This window comes from Heteronotia binoei, chromosome 1 (assembly GCF_032191835.1).
Source record: "Heteronotia binoei isolate CCM8104 ecotype False Entrance Well chromosome 1, APGP_CSIRO_Hbin_v1, whole genome shotgun sequence".
Taxonomy (NCBI): Eukaryota; Metazoa; Chordata; class Lepidosauria; order Squamata; family Gekkonidae; genus Heteronotia; species Heteronotia binoei.
Window position 1 is genome coordinate 187,461,470 of NC_083223.1, and position 21,894 is coordinate 187,483,363.

Below are 21,894 nucleotides of genomic sequence, written 5' to 3' on the forward strand. Positions count from 1 at the left end.
CCAAGCCTTATGATCTCTGGCCAGATCTACCTAGCTTTTAATTTTTGCTTTCTCCTAATATGCAGAGAAACAATTCTCCTAATTTCCCTGGCCTGAATGGTTTTGTTGGTCAGAAGAAAGAAATAATATTTGATACTAAAAGCCTCTTAATAGTTAGGCGCATCAAGACTGTCAGGCATTGTGTAGATAAGTGGCTGAGCAAGAATAATAATGTGAAATGATTTGGGTACTTGGCAAGATCACACCACTGTGATATGCTTATATTACTGTATTTTCCATTTATTCACTACAATATTTGTATCCCACCTTTCTATGAAAAAGATCCACAAGGCAGCTAACTGTAGTGTGAAAAACCCACATAAAACAATTCAACAAAAAGGTGAAACCAATAATTACACAACATGATTTTTTAAACAGCAGAAAAAATAACAGGGATGCCGTCAATAACCACTAATCAGCAGTATCTCTAGCGATTATTTAAGTTCATCATATTCCAAAAGCCCCCCAGAACTGCCAAGATTTTGCCATGGTAGCAAAATACAAGTAATGAAGGAGCAAAGCAGGCTTCCCTACCAATAAAAAGATCCTGTCTTGAGTTGACTCCACACTAAATCTTAGGTAATGGAGGGACACAGAATATGTCCCCTCTTGCTGACTTGAGCAAGTAGGTATTTTGAAAGGGATTTTCTGACACAATGCCTGCCAACACCTATCTACTGTTATCAGTCAGCATCAAACTGCAGTTTTGTAACTAATGTAAGAACAAATATTGTTGCTTAATAATTTTTAGGATGCTCAGTACACTGTTAGTTTGATTTGGCCTGCATGCTATTATGAGCAGAGTATGGTACTTAAGAAGAAGAAATAGGTCAACAAATATGGGGCAGCCTTTGGCAACCATGCTGCTATCTCTAATCCTAGAGGATGGATGGACGGACAGACAGACAGACATGCCCTTTAAAGGATTGTAGAGCTGTGACTTTTCCCACAGTGGCAGCTGCCTTTTGAAATGGACATACCAAACGGGATGAACACAGTAAAGTTGGGAAGCAGGGGAAACCCGTGTTCTAAAAAAAAGTCAATATCAGTGAAATTTATAAGAATATGCTGTAGTTGCTCAGTACAAAAAGAATTTTAAAGGCTCACTATTGAAGGAATATCTCATACTATTTTATAACACACAATGTATATATCCAAAATTATAAATCAAAATTACAATAAAGCATTTGCCATTTTTCATCATGAAAGAGTCCATGTAGAGTAAAGACTCCAAGGAGTGCAAAGTCCTAGTAGGTACGCTTTGACCTCTCCTTATTTGAGATGGGGGCAAGGAAGCATTTCTCATCTTTTCAATATAGGAAAGGCCATGTTGACTTCTTCTCTTGTATTAGATATCAAGACTTTGGTGTGTTAGACAGGTTCCTCAGTTTCCTCTCTTGGTTTCCCAGTCTGTTCTTTTTCTGCACTTCCACTTCCTTTGCATCTCCATTTCTCTTCCCACTGACAGCACCTCTCTCATGCTCTTAGGCCCTAAGTAGTGATTGTTCCACATCCTTACCATATTGCTTAACCCCTCCTTTCCAGCTCTTCTACCCATTTTAGCTGTGACTAGTCCCCTGCAACCACCTCCTTTTCTTCCCTCATGCCTTGCCTTTCCTTTCCTTACCTACCCCATTCTCCAGGCTATCTTCTTCTTAGCTTTCCACTCACTCCTGCTTCTGTCCTTCCATACTGAGAAGTGCATGCAATCTTGCTGTTGCTAATCTCTATGTGGGGTTTTTTCCAGCCAACCAGACCATTTTCCGCTTAAAATTTCCTCTATGAAGTATTCATAATTTATCTTTCCTGTCTCTTCACCCTCAACTACAACATTTGTGAATGCTTCATGACAAGATGGATTTAGCCTGTTTTTTTAGAGGTACAGATACTAAAACACTAATTAGCAGTGGTAAGCATGCCAGAAATACCTTGACATGTTGCTTGAAAACCACCAATAAGGAGATGCTCAGCTGAGATTAGTTGACACTGCCCCCAGGTAACAGAGAGAGTGCAGTATTCAGTGGGCTTGTAGAAGGAAGTGGCATGTTACATAATGTTGCTGATGACTTTCCTAGAGGCCTGTCGTTCACTGTTGATTTCTGGGGTATAAGACAAGCCGCACTGTACTGATGATTAACTTTAGGTCCAGAGTTTATGCTTCATGCTGAAGCCTTTTTGACCATCTTTAGGCCTGCAAGAGTTATTTTGTTTGGTTTTTTTTTTTTTTTAAAGGAAACCCTCCAACTTTTTGCTAAAAACTTAAAATAGATTTAGCTACTGTTGTATTTTCTTTAAAGGTGCTGTAAGAACCCAATTATTACTTACCATTCTCAGCAACTTGAGTCTTCACCCTCATGATGGTTGAAAAGCAAATGTGCTAACTAGCCTGAGATTAGGAGCTTGGAGAATTCACTTTGACTTTATCCTTTTAGTTTTATTTATTTATTTAAAACATTTTTATCCTGTCTCATCTCCTTCGACTCAGGGTGAGAAACAATGCAGCAACCATGTTACAAGGACATAAATACCAGACCAATGAACAAACTTAAAGTAGACAGATTACCAAATAAAAAGCAATTAAAACTGATAAGAATTAAAACATACAGAATCAGCAGAATCACAGCCAAATCTGCTAGAACAATTCATTCTCCACCAAATGCTCTTTGGAATAAAACTGCTTTACATGCCTTGCTAAATGTAAGAAGTGAAAGCTCCTACTAGGGTTGCTAAGTCCAATTCAAGAAATATCTGGGCACTTTGGGGTGGTGCCAGGAGACATTGGGGGCAGAGCCAGGAGCAAGGGTGTGACAAGCATAATTGAACTTCAAGGGAGTTCTGTCCATCACATTTAAAGGGACAGCACACCTTTTTAAATGCCTTCCTTCCATAGGAAATAATGAAGGATAGGGGCACCTTCTTTTGGGGCTCATAGAATTGGACCCCCTGGTCCAATCGTATTGAAACTTGGGGAGTATTTTGAGGAGAGGCACTAGATGTTATACTGAAAATTTGGTGCCCCCCAGAGCCCCCAATACCCGCGGATCAATTCCCCATTATTCCCTATGGCAGGGGTGGCCAACAGTAGCTCTCCAGATTTTTTTTTGCCTACAACTCCCATCAGCTCCAGCCATTGGCCATGCTGGCTGGGGCTGATGGGAGTTGTAAGCAAAAAACATCTGGAGAGCTACTGTTGGCCACCCCTGCCCTATGGGAATTGTTCTCCGTAGGGAATAATTGCCCAGTAGACATTTCCCTCCCTCCCCACCCACCCCCAACCCCTTTCTGATGACCCCAAAGCGGTGGGGGGGAGGGCCTCCAAACCTGGGGATTGGCAACCCTCTCTCTCTCACACACACACACTTACTGGGTCTAGTTCCTCCACAACAACATCTGAAAAGAACAGGGGCTACGCTGCTCTCTCTCTCACTCTCTCTCACACACACAGTTGCTCTGAAATGAAAGCAAAACAAACGGAGGGACTGTGTTGCTGACCCTTCCCATGAAGTACTTCCTGTTCAACTTTAAAGGCACACATACACACACATTTTGAAACAGACCTGTTTGCAGGTTTCTAAACCTGCCCAAGATCTAGAGCTGCATGGTGGCTGTGGGGGTGGGGCTTCCCCTGCCGGCCAGCTGGCTGGGGGGTGGGGGGAAGCCTGTAAAACTGGGGGATCCCCCACTGGGACCTGGGGATTGGGAAGTCTAGCTCCTGCTTCACCCATAGCGGCAGACTCTTCCAAAAAATTGGCCCCATCATGGAAAAGGCCTGTTTTAGGATTGCTAACCTCCAGGTGAGTAGCTGGAGATGTCCTGGGATTACAGCTGACCGCCAAGTGACAGAGATCAAAACACCTTGGTAAAATGGCCACTTTGGAAGTTAGACTCTTGGCATTATACCCCACTGAAGTCCCTCCCCTTCTCAGAACGCGCCCTCCTCAGGCTTCATCCCCAAAATCTCCAGGTATTTCCCAACCTGGAGCTGGCAACCCTCCCTAGGATTTTGCTATAGCCATATGGGCAATCTTAAAGTGAGGGTACCTTAAGAAGGAAGCTGTTAGAAAAGCATAAGTGATGCAGGGAGCATACTGGGAGATGAGAGTCATAAGCTAAGAAAAGCTTTAAAGGTAATAACCAGAACTTTGGATTGAGCTCAGAAGCAAATAACTGGAGTTATATGTTTTGAGCAACTGACTCCAGAGAGGAACTATAACATGTTTTTCAGTTTGTGTGCTATCTGTGACCAGTACAGAGTTTTGCTCTGTGTGTGTGTGTGTGTGTGTGTGTGTTGTCTGGTAGCTAGCACATTGTGTCTTGATCTCATTTTTTGTTTTTACTTATTATTGTAATACATACTCTATAACAAATAGTAGTAAAAATAGAAATGAAAACATGCATTGTAGATATAGAGAAGAAGGACCTCTCAAACCACCTCTGGAGTCTTTTATTCGTATGAGTCAGTCAGCATTCTGAAAACAAATATATGTGGTTTATAGTTGTATGGGAATATTTTGCTTTAGGTTCTGAACTGATGGGAGCATTAACTCATTCAGCAAGAATGGGCTTAAGAGTGTAGTTAGGCCTTGTTTAGACTTAGGTTACATGCTGTCTTTTGGTCGATTCATGTGTATGCTTATATGAAAGAGCAGGCTTCATGTAATTTTGAGTTCAAACTCAGATCTACTCCAGTTATTCCAGTTAAAAAAGGTAAAGGTAGTCCCCTGTGCAAGCACCAGTCATTTCCGACTCTGGGGTGACATTGCTTTCACGTTTTCATGGCAGAATTTTTATGGGGTGGTTTGCCATTGCCCCATGGCGCATAGTGTTAAAACTGCAGCACTGCAGTCCTAAGCTCTGCTCATGACCTGAGTTCGATCCCCAGTGGAGGCTGGGTTTTCAGGTAGCCGGCTTGACTCAGCCTTCCATCCTTCCAAGGTCGGTAAAATGAATACCCAGCTTGCTGGGGGGAAAGTGTAGATGACTGGGGAAGGCAATGGCAAACCACCCCGTAAAAAGTCTGCCGTGAAAACGTTGTGAAAGCAACGTCACCCCAGAGTCAGAAACAACTGGTGCTTGCACAGGGGACCTTTCCTTTCCTTGCCATTGCCTTCCCCAGTCATCTACATCCCCCCCCCCCCGCCAGCAAGCTGGGTACTCATTTTACTGACCTCGGAAGGATGGAAGGCTGAGTCAACCTCGAGCCAGCTACCTGAAACCCAGCTTCTGCTGGGATCAAACTCAGATCATGAGCAGAGCTTAGGACTGCAGTACTGCAGCTTTACCACTCTGCACCAAGTTACCACACTGTTATTTTGGAACACAATGATTGCCATGATTACTTGCCCAATGTCGATTATTGTATTACATGGTAATTTTTAAAAACTGTTGTATGATGACACTGTGGGGCTTTTTATTTGAAGAAACCTATACCGCAAGTACTTAGTATAGGGTTGCCAAGTCCAATTCAAGAAATATCTGGGGACTTTGGCGGTGGAGCCAGGAGACATTGGGGGCAGAGCCAGGAGCAAGGGTGTGACAAGCATAATTGAACTTCAAGGGAGTTCTGTCCATCACATTTAAAGGGACAGCACACCTTTTTAAATGCCTTCCTTCCATAGGAAATAATGAAGGATAGGGGCACCATATTTTGGGGCTCATAGAATTGGACCCCCTGGTCCAATCGTTTTGAAACTTGGGTATTTTGGGGAGCGGCACTAGATGCTATACTAAAAATTTGGTGCCTCTGCCTCAAAAAATAGCCCCCCCAGAGCCCCCAATACTCACGGATCAATTCCCCATTAATCCCTATGGGAATCATTCTCCATAGGGAATAATAGAGTGCCCAGTAGATATTTCCCTCCCCCCTCACACTTTCTAAAGCAGGGGGAGGGCCTCCAAACCAGGGAATCCCCTGCCCCCTCCCTCTCTCACACACACAAATACTTACTGGGTCATGTTCCTGCAGAACTTTACTTGCTCTGAAAATGTTGGGAGCAAGTGCCTCTTGTCTGTGAATGTGTCTGCTCTAATGGCTCCTATGGGTCCCACAAAGAAGGAGGCAAAGAAAGGGGAAGCTGACCCTGTGAAAGGTTTAGTGAACCTAGCCTTTTATCTCTTAGGGAAATAGAGAAACATGAAACATTATGCTATGGTGTTGTGAAAACTGCAGGGCTTTTTAAATTGAATTATAAGGTGGATTTCATCCAAAACATTGTAAATATAAGCATAATTTCTATTAGAATGCTAGCTTGAGAGGGCCACAGAAGACTAACCACATTTTCCAAAGTATAAGCTGTTGTGAGGCAAAACTCACTTTGTCAGATACCTTACTTTAAATGTACCATTAAATCTTATTCATAATGATAGTTTCCAAATATTTTAAGTTTGCCTTAAAGAAAATGAGCTGTTTGTCATGGTCGCTGACAAAGGACGACAAATTGTGTTCACACTGCATCAAATAATTTTTACTTGGGTGTTCAGGGAACTGCTGGCAAATTGTTGAAACTATAAAACACTTTGAAAACATGGTGGTGACAGAGCTGTGGATTCCCCTTCTGTGGAATGTAAAAAGGAATCTGGATTAACGTATTTTGAGGGTGGTTTAACTATAGTAATGATATGAATTGTTGCAAGATGAATTGTTGACCCACTCAGCCTGGAGGAAGTCGACGGAATTCTCTCTGTTGCGTGCCCAACAACTTGCGATTTGGACCCTTGCCCCTCCTGGTTGATTAAAGCTTGCCAGAGGGAGCTTAGATGTCTTTTACGGGACATAATAAATAGATCCCTCTCGGAGGGGCGTTTTCCATCACCTCTGAAAGAGGCTTTGGTCCGCCCCCTCCTGAAAAAATGTACAGCAGATCCGGCCGAATTGGCAAATTACCGACCGGTTTCTAATTTACCGTTTTTAGGTAAAATTATTGAGAGGGCAGTGGCGCTGCAACTACAGGGTTTTCTGGATGACGCTTCCGTCCTAGACCCTTGCCAGTCCGGCTTTCGCCCGGGCCACGGGACGGAGACAGTGCTGGTCGCCTTGGCGGATGACCTCCAGCGGCAACTGGATCGAGGTGGCGTGGCGGTGCTGATGCTGTTAGACCTGTCGGCAGCGTTCGACACGGTCGACCATCGGCTACTGACCCGCCGCCTCGCCGACATAGGGGTCAGGGGACTGGCCTTACAATGGCTTTCCTCCTTCCTCAAAGGTCGGGGACAAAGGGTGGCAATCGGGGGTGAGCTTTCCCGGAGGCGCACACTAGATTGTGGGGTGCCTCAGGGAGCAGTTCTCTCCCCGATGTTATTTAACATCTACATGCGCCCCCTTGCCCAGATTGCCCGGAGTTTTGGACTGGGTTGTCATCAATATGCGGATGACACCCAGCTTTATCTGCTAATGGATGGCCGGCCTGACTGCGTCCCAGTGAACTTAGACCGGGCACTGCAGGCCGTGGCAACTTGGCTTAGGCTGAGTGGGTTGAAGCTGAACCCGACGAAGACAGAGGTCCTTTGCGTGGGGCGCGGCGCTCTGGGAGGGGAAATACCTCTCCCGGTTTTTGACGGTGCGCCGCTGAAAGCGGCGGGCCGGGTCAAGAGCCTGGGAGTCCTACTGGAGCCTTCACTATCAATGGAGGCCCAGGTAGCGGCCACTGCCAAGTCGGCATTTTTCCACCTGAAGCGGGCAAGGCAGTTGGCTCCTTTCCTGGAGCGCCGGGACCTGGCAACAGTGATCCATGCGACGGTCACCTCAAGACTAGATTACTGCAATGCCCTCTACATGGGGCTGCCTTTGTGTCGAACCCGGAAGCTGCAGCTAGTGCAGAACGCAGCGGCCAGGCTGTTATTAGGACTCCCGAAATGGGAGCATATACAGCCGGGGCTGCGTGAACTGCGCTGGCTGCCAGTTACATACCGGGTCCGATACAAAGTGCTGGTTATCACCTTTAAAGCCCTATATGGCCGAGGACCTGCCTACCTGAGGGACCGTCTCTCCCCTTATGAGCCCCAGAGAGCACTGAGGTCAGCAGGGAAGAACATGCTGACTATCCCTGGGCCAAAGGAGGCAAAATTACAGAGTACCCGGGCACGGGCCTTCTCTGTTATAGCCCCGTGCCTTTGGAATCAACTCCCGGAGGAGGTACGGGCCCTGCGGAATCTGGACCAATTCCGCAGGGCCTGTAAGACCACTCTTTTCAAGCAGGCCTTTGTAGACCATTGATAGGATGGCTGTTTAATCCACCAACGATTTTATCTAGTGACCCCTGCCATAATATAAATATACAGAATAACATCAAGAAGATCACCGCCGTCTAAATTATGGAACGACCCAGACAACTGGAACTGGTTTTAGATTGTTGTTTTTAAACTACTGTATAATTTAATTGTTGTTTTAATTTACCTTATATTGTATAATTTTATTGAACTGTTGTTAGCCGCCCTGAGCCTGCCTAGGCGGGGAGGGCGGGATATAAATAAAATTTATTATTATTATTATTATTATTATTATTATTATTATTATTATTATTATTATTATTATTATTATTATATTAAGATGGACTACATCACTTCTGAGGTTCTTGAGTTCTGTGTTTCTGTGTTTACTGAGATCTATCAATCCCAGTGGTCACAGTGGGTAATTAGAAGCTGCTAAAACCTCTATCCATACTTTGGTATTTTACAAAATTACTATGCAATTACTATGTAATTTTGAAGTTATTCAGATGTAATAATCCCATACCAGGGGTGGCCAAACTGCAGCTCAGGAGCCACATGTGGCTCTTTGCACACATATTGTGTGGCACTTAAAGCCCTCACCACCTTGCCGGCTGGCTTGGAGAAGGCATTTCCCCCTTTAAATCACTTTTCCAAGCCAAACCAGCTGGCAGCTTGGAAAACGCATTTAAAGTTGCTTTCTTTCCACCTTCCCCCCATCTATTTTCCTGCCTGCCTGCCCCTGTCTTATGGCTCTTACATTAAGCAAGTTTGGCCACTCCTGCCCCATACAATTGTTTTAACTTTCCAAGACTTTTCTCAGAAAGAAACTGTAGTTGTTCCAGAGCTTTAACATTTCCTTCCTGGATTGATTTAACTCAACCTTTTTCTGCCAGCTCTGATTTCATACTTCATAAAAACATATATGTATGCAAATTCCATTTCATAGACAACTTATTCTGTCACTTGTTCATGTCCACAAAGTTTTCCTGTCCTGTGAAACATGGATAAATCCAATTATTCCAGAAGCATGGTGAAGATCTAGGCCAGGGGTGTCACACATGTGGCCTGGGGGCTGAATCAGGCCCCCGAGCAACTGGCTGTCATCTGCTTTCTTCTCCCTCTCTCTTGCTTCCTTCTGCATCACAGCTTGCTTTGCCAGGCTTGCTCAATTGCACAGGAGCTACAGAGCAAAATATTCTCCACTGGCTGAGGCTCTTCCCTTGTGGAGGAAAGGTGGTGAGGGCTTTAAGAGCCACATGTGGCTCCTGAGCTGCAGTTTGGCCACCCCTGGTATGGGGTATATGGTGGATGTTTTGGATCTAAACACAGAAGAGCAGGTGAAAACCTTGAGGCTGAAGATCATTATACAATGGACACAGTGTGTCACATTTACTTATTACATCTGAATAACTTCAAAATTACTTGATAATAATTTTGTAAAACACCAAAGTATGGATAGAGGTTTTATGGATAGAGGCAGAGCTTGCTTTGCCAGGCTCTAACCATTACACAGCACAGCTACTGAGCCAAGCCTCTCTTCCTTCTATTGGCAGTATAATCCTGGGGAGGGAGGGAAAGAGCCAGAGCTTCCTTTACCCAGTTCTCTGGATCCCACTGTAGAAATACAAAGAAAGCACATTTAAGACTGAGTGTTAATGTTTTAAGCATGTTTTAAGTTTTTTAAAAACATCTTTAATTGTGCTTGTCTGTGTCTTCTGTAAAGTTTATAACTCTGGCACCTAATCTTAAACAGGTACACACACGGCCTGGCCCAATATGGCCCAGCCCGACAAGGTCTCATTTATGTCAGGTCCAACCCTCATAATAAATGAGTTCGACATCCCTGCTATCTAGCTCAAAAGCAAATGATACAGGCTAAATGCTTGCTGTTGTCTCTCTTGGGGTTCTTTACATTTTTCTTGTTGGTGTTTGCAAAATACTGGTCTACTTAAAGTAAAAGAATTAGGTTTATTTGTGTTAAGGGAGAGGAAGGTTGCAAATGATTCACTAAGCTGCCTGCAAAATGTATTTCAGCTGGAAGGGCAATGGATTCTGCCACTAATAACAACAACAAAACACCACTCTAAGCATTCCATGTCCTGACCTGGATGGCCTGGGCTAGTGTGATCTTATCAGATCTCGGAAGCTGAGCAGGGTTGACCCTGGTTAGTGCTTGGATGGGAAACCACCACAAAAGTTTCTATGAAGGCAGCAGCAATGGAAACCCACCTCTGTTAATCTCTTGCCTTGGAAACCTACAGGGTTGCCATAATTTGGCTGTGACTTGATGACTCATTAATTTCATGGGGGAAGAGAGTGGCAGAGAGATTGAAGCATGCAAATCAGTTATGAATCAAGAAATGAAAACAACTACAGTCTTCTAGTTCAGCAAAACTATTCATTTGCTTTATCCATTCGTATAGTATTGAATATCATGCTGAAAGGTTTAAGAAGGGCCATCATAGGTGAAACACTAAGGGATTTTTAATCTGGTTTGAGGTTTCGGTTTCAGAAGATCTCGTCGAGACTGTAGCACCAAACTAATTTGTTGGTTTTTAAATGCGATGGTTTTAATTAGAAGGTTTTAATGTAATAATACATATAATTGAACTGTAATATATAATTGTTATGTAACCAGTGTACTTTCATTATTGTAATGTTTGCATTTTATATTATGTTACGTAAGCCGCCCTGAGCCTGCTTCGGCGGGGAGGGCGGGATATAAATTATTATTATTGTTGTTGTTGTCAGCTCATGTACACTACAGAATGTTTTGGTTTTGCTCTTTACTAATGTCATCCCTTTTATTCTTCTAGGACTTATTTCAGAACATTTGTTCCTCAGTTCCAGGAGGCAGCATTTGCCAATGGGAAACTCTGAAACTTAAGAGGAAATGCCACATGGATTGTATGCCCACATGGCTGTCAACAGACTGCAAGATGACCTGAAAGCAGCTGGGCCTTCGGTCTTCATAGGTGCTTTTTACCACTGAAGCGTCATTGATCATCATAAATTGTTTTTACTCTATGTATGTGTGTGCACACGCGCACATACAATGAGAATCTTGACTCACTAAGTAAATTTTGTTTTCTTCCATTCAGTTTTTCATACACAAAAACATATTTCTTGCTTAACTCGCTTGATTTAAATAAAAATGTATTGGATATGACTTTTTTTTTCTTGTGATGTTATTCATGAAATTCTTGGCGGGGGGAGACCCCCCCCCATCTCAGTTTTTGAGATTCTTCAGAGAAAACATAATGCTTTATTCAAGATTTTTTCAACATTGTTACAAAAATAAACACGTACAGCATGTTACATTTGTTTTGTTATAACAAACATATTCTAACAAATTAACTTGTCATATCTTATCAAAAGGCTATCTTACAAAGCTATAGTTTTTCAAGAAGACCGTTAAAAATAAATCAGTTTTGTGTAATAGTTGTTTTTTGGGATAATACCATTTTCTGAAAAGTAAGACAGTATAGGGTACCAGATAGTAACAAAATGCCTTTCATATTGGTTGTAGGTCATATCATATGAATTACATGCAATCTTAGATATGATAAAAGTGTCCCAGACTCTATTTTGCCACATTTCAATAGTAAGTATAGCTTTGTCTATCCAAAGTGCTGCGATGACCATTCTGGATGAGGCTATTAAGGCATGGATTAATTCTGTTGTGCCAGCACTAAGTCTAGGATCTTTCCAGTTATGCAGTAGGAAGACGTCAGGTTCCAAAGGTAAGTCTACATTGGTGATTTTTTTTATTTGATTTTTTATTTGTTGCCAGAATTTGGTAATGTAACTGCACTTCCACCATCCATGTATGAAATCTGCTTTTTCACCACATAGTTTTTGCAACTAGGTTCTATTGTGGGGATAAATTTGTTCAATTTGGATGGTGACCAATACCATCTAAGCAGTGTTTTGTGAAATTGGAATCTGATATTTGTTACTTTTGATTTGTTGCAATAAGAGTTCCAGATTAAAGTTTTTGAGATTCTTGTGTGCAATTTGGGATATAAGAATTTCAACTTTTCAGCATACTTGAACTATAAAGAAAACAGTTCAACATCTGCTAAACAAAGCACTATTATGTGATGCCTTTGCAGTTATCTGTAGTCAAGGTTTATGTGTACATGAGTTTGAAAGAAGGGATCCACAGTAGCCTTGTTAGCCACAAAATTGAACTCAATGGAAATTTGGCAGCATTTTTAGTATCCCCAGTTCAAAGCCACCCCCATGTAGTATTTGCCATCATACTTTCGTTATCAGTGGAAATGCTGAGATTAACATCTACTGATGTTACCAAGAAATGTCTTCCTAACAACCAGTTTCATAAGATACAGTGAAAAGACGGTATTTCTGCTTAACTTTACAACTCTGGAAAAAACACCAAAATACCTTTATTAAAACAAACTTTTAACTTCAAACACTTTATTAATTCCTTTATTAGCATATAATGCATAGTTAGTCAACTTAAAAGTTGCAGTTCAACTCACACTTTAGAGGACTTCATGAGAAAATGTAATTGGATGCATCATTCTTTCTAATATAGGAATGGTACATTCAGACTTGGAGCCATTCATTTTTTCTTTCCTGTGATACATTTAGGTAAGCCAGTCATCTGTCTCTCAGCAAAGTAACTTCCCATATTTTGTAAACAGACTAGGGTAGTTTCCAAGAGGGAACAGAATTTGCATGGTTTTATAATCAGGTTATGGGAAAAGTACCTTACTGTTGCTGTGATTTAAGAGTTCTTTGGTCTAGTTCTTTAAATCACAGCAACACTAAGGTGCTTGTTCCATAAACTGCAAGACCATGCATGGATCTAATACCCCCTAACCTATGAATCTGTTCCTTTTGTGGGAGTACAACCCCCAACTTGATCAAGCTGATTCCATAGCAGTATCACAGTTCTGTCTTGATGACACTTCAGTATATTGGCCATCATCTAACCAATTGCTACTTTTAAGGCACTCATCCACTTACCCATATGATTCTGTTGCTGGAGAAATACAGCTGGAAATCATCAACTTACCGATGGCACCCCCTTCTCTATGCAGGTAGCTCTTCCTCAATTACCTGCTAAAATCATGAGACAAAATAATACTACACAAGAATCGTTTGGACAAATGCAACATAATTGAGCAGCTGGTCCCTAAGGCCAGCTTCTGGCACCAATAAACCAAACAAAATCAGGACCCCAATAATCAACTCAAGTAATCTCTGCCCAGAATAATAACTTGGTCAATTATATCAAAATCCACTGAGAGGTTCAAGAAGTTAATGTACATTTTTCTTCTGTCCTCCCAGTAAAGCTTATTCATCAAAGCTATCAAGGCAGTTTCATTTTCCAATTTTTTCCAACAGAAGACCAAAAACTGGATTGAAATGGGTCTGGAGAAGTTCCTGCCCCAAAAGAACAATACTGTTGATACTAATACAATTAAATCCAGAGATGGGTTCAAGAGGGCATCATTACTTCTTTTATGCCAGTCAACACTGTCCTCTCCTTTTGTGATCTGCAGGTATAATCCTAAAGAAAATAAATTCCCCTCGATGGGTAGATGGAATAGGGTAAAAGGTGCTTGCAGGAGATAAGCTGCCAAATCATTCTTTCTCTGCCTTAGCAGTAGGATTCTTCTAAGCACAGCTTTTTTCATTGTGGTCTTAGTTTGCCTTTGTTACCATGGTAAATTAAATTTTTCCTCTGTTCTCAGACTTTTTAAGGTGCTTGTGTTCCATTTGCTGATAAATATTTTGATTAAACTATGGTTTTAAAATCTATAACTGAAAGTTGCCCATTTTCTCACCTTCTTCCCAGAAAGGCTGAAGATACAACCATATTCCCAAATCCACTCAGCACCTCATAGGTCTGTAGGACATGCTAAATAAGATGCAGAGAAAAGGCCTAAAGGTCATGGCCTGAAATACATTTCCCTTCCCTTCTTCCACATCCCCTCATCTTTTAGCATTCAGCCTGATGATCTGTAAATCTTCAAAGCTCACATTCTGTTCACTTTGGTTAGTCTTAATAAAATGTGTTTAAAAGAGTCATTTGGAAAGTGGACAAAGATTAAGTTCACCAGATTTTATCACATCCTGAATAAAACTTTGTTGGCCTTAAAAGTGCTATTGAAGCAGGAAAATAACAGAGCCGCAGACATTGCTGTTATGAAACGAATTTTTACTTTGATATCAAGGCAGAACTTAGCCGGGCATAAGCCCCCCAAATGACTAAGTTCCAATCATTCTCACTCAGACCCATTTTATTCACACCAAAAACAAGCAGGCTTATCTACTCAACATTCCCCCACCCCCTTGCTTTCATTCCAGTATGTTTCCATATGTCCTGCCTTCATGCGTTATCAACTTAGCAAGAAGCTTCTCTGAGAGGCTTGTCTGTTATCCAGTACACATCTGTGAATCCAAACCCATTGAAGGCTGTCTGCTTCTAACACTACATCAGACATTCTTTTCTGAAGGCAAAAAGCATATTTTCATTTATTATTATAGGGGTATTCATTAATTATTCAGGGGTCCCTCTTCTCTATTGTACTCTAACTTTGTCACTTTATATATGTTATTGATAGTCCACCTTTCTCGTAGGTAGTTACAAGGCAGGTTACAAAGACTGAGTCAATAAAATCAATAGGATGGGACATTTCTATAAACAAATAAACAAGATTTGGGTTTGTCATGATCCTGGGCCTAGTGAGGCCTGCAGGCCCCAGGGAAGCCTGCTTAGGAGTACTGGGAAGAGCCTACATTTCCCAAGATCCCCTCTATCCCTCTGATTGAGTGGCAAGGGTTTTTGAGGGAAACTAGCTCAGAGAGGGGTGGGGCCTGGGAGGAGAAGATAAAAGGGCCAAGCCCAGAAAGGGGGGGGTTCTTTTCCTAGGAGGCAGAGCTGAGGAGGGGCTGCTGCCAGGAAGAGACCCTTGCCCTTAGAGGAAGGGTGAGTAGGCTAGGTCTGACTGAGATAGTAGGGACAGTAAGTTCTGATGCATTAGGGCATTTGTTTATTTTTCCTTTCACACCTTTTATTGTTTTACGCACCTTGTTTGTTATATTGCACTGGCATTTTAAGTAAAACTTTTGTTGTTGTTCATTCTGCCTGATCATCATGCCTATTACTTGGCCTAAGCTAAGGGAAGCCTGGAAGGACTTGGGAGGGTACTCTGGGCCTTCTCAAAGGAGACCCTTAACCCAGAGTGGTGGCAGCAATTGGTAAGACCCCCCTGAGTCGTGACAGGGTTGTAGAACCAACCAGAAATCTAAAAGCAGAACTGAAGCAAAGCAGGCGGTTGACATGACATATTAAATGAAGCAAAGTTGCATAGTAGGATCCAACTTTCAGCAAACTATATGCAGTAGTATAGACCGCAGTCCCTCCTAATAATTTATCCAAGTAACTTTGTGAATCATTGTGTACAGTGCTACCCTATTATCTGCCCTCTTGAATAACTCAATTTTGCAGTTTGCAGAAAGCTAGGAGAGTGAGACCCTTTCTGATCTCCTCAGGCAGACCATCCCACAAAGTGGGGGCCATGATGGAAAAGACATGTTTATGGTCACTTGTTGATTTTGCCCATTTGTGTCTACTTGCATCCAAGATGTTGCCATGGTTTTAGAGTTATGTGGCTGTTCATTCAGCAATGTTTAAATAATCCCTGCTTTTCAGCCAATGAATGACACTTCAGTTGGCACGGAATGAATTGTCAAGAAGGCATGCGGACAAGAGTAGAAGCCAAGATCAATTGCCGAAAATAATGCCTGGAAGTGTCAAGAAATAAGCAGGCATAGAATATTCAGCAGCTACCCTGCTGCTTGCCAAGACCACAATCTAAATAATTAAATGAATGCAGTGTGCACCTTATAAAGGAATAATACATAAAAACATTAAGCTTTTCATGGAGCAATAAAGAATAAACATAGTATTAAATGGATGGAAATCAAATAAATGTTTAATTGCAGGTGCCTTCAAAGGAAAAAGAGAGATAGCAAAGGTTTAGCATTATTTATGCCTGCAGCTCTCTAGCCCTTGTTTGCTTCTAGAAGTAACTGAAGAATTAATACATTCTTGGTGAATACATGTCCTTTGCAACCACCTACAGTGAAAATTGCTTTCAGGGTTCCTACACGTTTCCATCAAAATGTGTTGAAGCCACAATGTTTCATTTCCACCTGCGAGGTTTACAGAGTTGTGCCAATGAAAGTGTTCTGGTCCAACTGTGGAGTTGTTTAAAAATGGTCTTTCGTTTTACTGTGTTGTTACTATTTTGCAAACTGGTTCGGTCTGCCAGTCAACCAGAGTATTTTGTCTTCCCTCTGTGTTTCTTCATTATTTATTTATTTATTTTATGATTTATATCCCGCCCTTCCCAACAAGTGGCTCAGGGCGGCTCACAGAAATCTGGCATAAATAACATTTAAGCATAAAACATTAGAATAATAATACATTTAAGTTTTAAAACATTAAACCATTTAAAATATTAGACCATTTAAAACATTAGGGACAGCAGACATTCAGTGTAAGTATACTCAGTTTCTTGTTTCTTGTACCAGCTAGTCATAGGCCAGCCGGAAGAGGGTTGTCTTACAGGCCCTGCGGAACTGGGCGAGGTCCCGCAGGGCCCTCACCTCTTCCGGCAGCTGGTTCCACCAGGAAGGGGCCGTAATAGAAAAGGCCCGGTCCCTTGTGGATTTTAAGCGGGCTTCCTTTGGCCCGGGGATAACCAGGAGATTCTGAGTTCCTGATCTCAGTACTCGCTGGGGCACATGTGGGGAGAGACGGTCCTTTAGGTAGGCAGGTCCTAGGCCATATAGGGCTTTAAAGGTAATAACCAGCACCTTGTACCGGATTCGGTAAGCTATCAGCAGCCAGTGCAGATCCCGGAGTCCCGGCCGGATGTGCTCCCTTCTTGGGAGCCCTAACAACAGCCGGGCCGCGGCATTCTGCACTAGCTGCAGCTTTCGGGTTTGGCACAAAGGCAGCCCCATGTAGAGAGCATTACAGTAGTCCAACCTCGAGGTGACCGTGGCATGGATCACTGTTGCTAGGTCGTCGCGCTCCAGGAAGGGGGCCAACTGCCTTGCCCGCCTAAGATGAAAAAATGCGGACTTGGCAGTGGCTGCTATCTGAGCCTCCATCGTTAAGGAAGGCTCCAATAGTACCCCCAGGCTTTTGACCTTGTCCGCCGCTATCAGCGGCGCACCCTCAAAAGATGGTAGGGGGATTTCCCTTCCTGGGCCCCGACGACCCAAGCAAAGGACCTCTGTCTTCGCCGGATTTAGCCTCAGCCCGCTCAGTCTGAGCCACCCAGCCACTTCCTGTAATGCCCGGTCTAGATTTTCCGGGACGGAGACTGGTCGGCCATCCATAAGTAGAGCTGGGTGTCATCAGCATACTGGTGACAACCCAGCCCATACCTTCGGGCAATCTGGGCAAGGGGACGCATAATGATTCAAGCTGATCGCAATTCAACATATTGTTTCCTTCAACTCAATGGTTCTGCATCTAAAGAGGTTTTAATAATAGGAAGGGACTGTGATTCAGTGGCAGAGCAATGCTCCTTTTTAAAAAAACTTGGTATAGCCTTCCAGAGGACCCAGACCTGGCAAGCCCATCTTAATGTCACTCTTTTAACTGTACAACGTACTATGGGAGTTATTTTAATTTTTTTCTTTTCAAAGGGTGGTCAGTTAATACCTCCAATCCTTAAGGTCTTCCAGGGAAAGGTGGTGTCACAGCTTCTGTATGGAGTAGAAATCTGGGGGTGGAATGAGAAAATACTCATCCAGCTAAAAGTTATCCAAAATACCTTTTTAAGGAAAATTTTGGGCCTTCCCCAAGGTACCCCTGTTCCACACCTGAAACTAGAAGTCAGTTTGCCCTCAATCACCTCTAGAGCCCACTTGATACTATTAAATTACTATAAGAAGCTTAGTAGTATTCCAGACCACCACCTGATAAAACACAATTTTCAGTACTTAGCAATAGGAATGTGTGGTCCAAATTACTTTCTCCCATTTTACAAATGTACTGTTTACCCTCTTTAAAGTCAGTAATAGCTTGGGACCCAAGTAAACTGTGGGACTGGATTTTTGAAAAGGACACCCTTTATGACATCAATCTGATCCATCAATCTAAATTCTCTGTCTGTTATCCCCAGTTCAAGAAAAATTCTTTTTCCGCTATCTAGCTGACCTCTCAAATGCCCCTCTAAGAAAAGTATTTACCCAAGCCCATTTCCAAACCATGCCATCCTTGTATCTTCAGGGTAGATTTCAAAAAATACCCGTAGACCAGCATCTTTGTTCCTGTGGTACCAATCAGATAGAAGACATTGCTCATTGTAGCCTATCCTGTCTATTCTATGGGCCCATTCAAAATAAACCACTGAATCAATTTCTCACAAAGTTTAAATCAGAAGAGGAATGTATTAAATTTTTTTGACTGATGCCATTCCAGATGTTACCCTTAAGGTGGCTACTTTCATCTTTTTTAGCAACAAAAATAAGATAACCACAGCCACTCATACAAGAATTTTGATCAAGTTATAGTCTCATTCTGTCACATTGTTTTTTTATTTATGTTTTAAATCTTGTTCATAGTTCTGTATTTTACTATGTTTTTTTAATGTTTTAATTTTTATGACTAGAAGTAAACTGTATACTTTGGGGAGTTTGCTGGGTTGTTATGGCCTATGGCTACAACAATAAAATACTTTACTTTGCATTTGCTTGACATGCAGAAGGTCCTAGTTCAATCCATGGCATCTCCAGTTAAAAGGATCAGGTAGCAAGTGATATGAAAGACATCTGTCTAAAACCCTGGAGATCCATTGTCAGTCTGAATAGACAATACTGACCTTGATAGACCTTGATTCAGTATAAGGCAGTGTCATATGTAGATATGTATATGTGAGGCTTAGCCAAGTAACACTCAGACATTGCATGGATCTTGACAATATAATTGCTTTGATAAGAAACCACATTGAAGGTTTGGATCTCTGGGAAAGTTGTAGGGATAGCAAAAGGCAGTGACATGTTTACAGCTATAGCTTCAGTTCATCCAAGGAAAAGAATAAGAAGCAATTCTGTCATTGAGGTTCAGGGTTCTAGTAGAAATATGTGATCATTCTGGTGTGTATGTGATCATTCTGGTGTGTCTGGACTAGCATGCGATTATCACCTTTAATGCAGGGATTGCGGTTAGTGAGTGCTGTAAGTAAAGACAAACACCTGCAAAATGCTACTTCTAGAAGTGCCCTTAATTTCACCTCCATAAATACAGGCTTCTTTTGTTCAAAAGGCCAATTTATCTCCAGCAATATGGTGAAATCTTGATAAGCCTATAGCTACAGGGAACTGTTAAAATCAAAAAGGTGGCAGAGCAGTTTTTAAACTAAATCTTGGGGGAAAGCCGACAGGAGGTGAAATGTCTCTGGTTCGGTAGGACTCATCTTAAAGAGGTAAAGGGTTAGCTGTTACTTTTCTACCGGGTAATGGATCAGAGTTGTCCACTGAGATGGTGACAAACAGTATGGAGTGTCTGCCAAAGTCTCGAGGCAGCAGGAGGAAGGTGGCGGGCCTAACTTGCCTGGGAAATTATAGATGTTTGTATGCAAATGCTAGAAGTGTTCGAAGTAAAATTGGTGAATTGGAATGTTTAGTATTGGGGAAAAACATAGACATTGTGGGAATTTCAGAAACTTGGTGGAATGAGGAGAATTAGTGGGACACAGTAATTCCTGGATATAAGTTATATCGGAAGGATAGGGAGGGAAGGGTTGGAGGTGGGGTGGCTCTGTATGTCAGAGAGGGTATACAGTCCAGTAAGACTGAGGTCAAAGAATTAGATTCCCTTCTAGAAATGCTTTGGGTCGAAATAGAGGGCCCAAAAGGAAACTTAACTATGGGAGTTTGTTATCGCTCACCAAATCAAAAGATAGAGGATTATTATAATATGATGGCAGGATTAAAGATAGCGGCTAAACATAAAAACTGTGTCGTGATAGGTGAATTTAACTACCCGCAGATTGATTGGGTCAATATGTGTTCAAGTCAAGAGAAAGAGATTGAGTTTCTAGATGCTCTCAATGACTGTGCTATGGAGCAGGTGATCACAGAACCTACCAGGAGTGGGGCGATCCTGGATTTGGTCCTGAGTAATGCATTTTTTTCCTCAGTCTTCACTGTGGAAGATGAGAAGTGTTTGCCCGATCCACTAATTTTGGAAGGGATGTTGAAAGACCTGAGTCAAATTGAGGTGACAAGAGAGTAAGTCCTACAACTGATTGACGAATTAAAAACTAATAAGTCACCAGGTCTGGATGGCATACATCCAAGAGTTCTGAAAGAACTCGAAGTTGAACTTGTGGATCTCCTGACAAAAATATGTAATCTTTCATTGAAATCTGCCTCCGTTACTGAGGACTGGACAGTAGTAAATGTCACCCCCATCTTTAAAAAGGGTTCCAGAGGAGATCCGGGAAATTACAGGCCAGTCAGTCTGACTTCAATACTGGGAAAGAAGGTAGAAAGCATTATCAAAGACAGAATGAGTAGGCACATTGATGAACACAAGTTATTGAGGAATACTCAGTATGGGTTCTGTAAGGGAAGATCTTGCCTCACTAACCTGTTACAGTTCTTTGAGGGGGTGAACAAACATGTGGACGAAGGGGACCCAATAGATGTCGTTTACCTTGACTTCCAGAAATAAAGGGCGATTTCCCACAAAGTTTACCGAGGAGCGAAGTCCCTCCTCACCGTGCAGCGTCTGCTGGGATCTCCCACCAACTGCTCCACGGAATCAGGAAGTGCCGGACCATTTGCGTCTCAAATGGAAATCGCTAAAACCCTAGTTTATGTTAGCGACGCGAAAGGTCCAGCACTTTCTGATTCCGCGGAGCAGTTGGTGGGTAATCCCAGCAGACGCTGTGCGGTGAGGAGGGACTTCGCTCCTCGGTAAGCTGTGTGGGAAATCACCCAGAGTTGATAAAGTTCCTCATCAAAGGCTCCTTAGTAAGCTCGAGAGTCATGGAGTAAAAGGACAGGTCCTCTTGTGGATCAAAAACTGGCTAATTAATAGGAAGCAGAGAGTGAGTATAAATGGTCAGTCTTCACAGTGGAGGATGGTAAGCAGTGGGGTGCCGCAGGGCTCAGTACTGGGTCCCATGCTCTTTAACTTGTTCATTAATGATCTGGAGTTGGGAGTAAGCAGTGAAGTGGCCAAGTTTGCAGATGATACTAAATTGTTCAGGGTGATGAGACCCAGAGAGGCACTCCAAAGGGATCTGTTGAGGCTGGGTAAGTGGGCATCAACGTGGCAGATGAGGTTCAATGTGGCCAAATGAAAAGTAATGCACATTGGGGCCACGAATCCCAGCTACAAATACAAGTTGATGGGGTGTGAACTGGCAGAGACTGAGCAAAAGAGAGATCTTGGGGTCATGGTAGATAACTCACTGAAAATATCAAGACAGTGTGCGATTGCAATGAAAAAGGCCAACATCATGCTGGGAATTATTAGGAAGGGAATTGAAAACAAATCAGCCAGTATCATAATGCCCCTGTATAAATTGATGGTGCAGTCTCATTTGGAATACTGTGTACAATTCTGGTCACCGCACC

At 42.5% G+C, this 21,894-nt stretch overlaps 1 protein-coding gene across 5 annotated transcripts in view; it reads left to right on the plus strand.

The window, feature by feature from the left end:
- The window catches only part of BABAM2 (BRISC and BRCA1 A complex member 2), a 287,811-nt gene extending 276,395 nt beyond the window's left edge, over window positions 1-11,416 (plus strand). For all 5 annotated transcript variants that reach the window (XM_060245154.1, XM_060245182.1, XM_060245163.1 and 2 more), the window contains one exon: window positions 11,064-11,416. In XM_060245154.1, the coding sequence (XP_060101137.1) occupies window positions 11,064-11,127 (64 nt within the window). In that variant the 3' untranslated portion in view covers window positions 11,128-11,416. The remainder of the gene's footprint in view (window positions 1-11,063) is intronic.
- The last annotated feature ends 10,478 nt before the right edge of the window (window positions 11,417-21,894 follow it).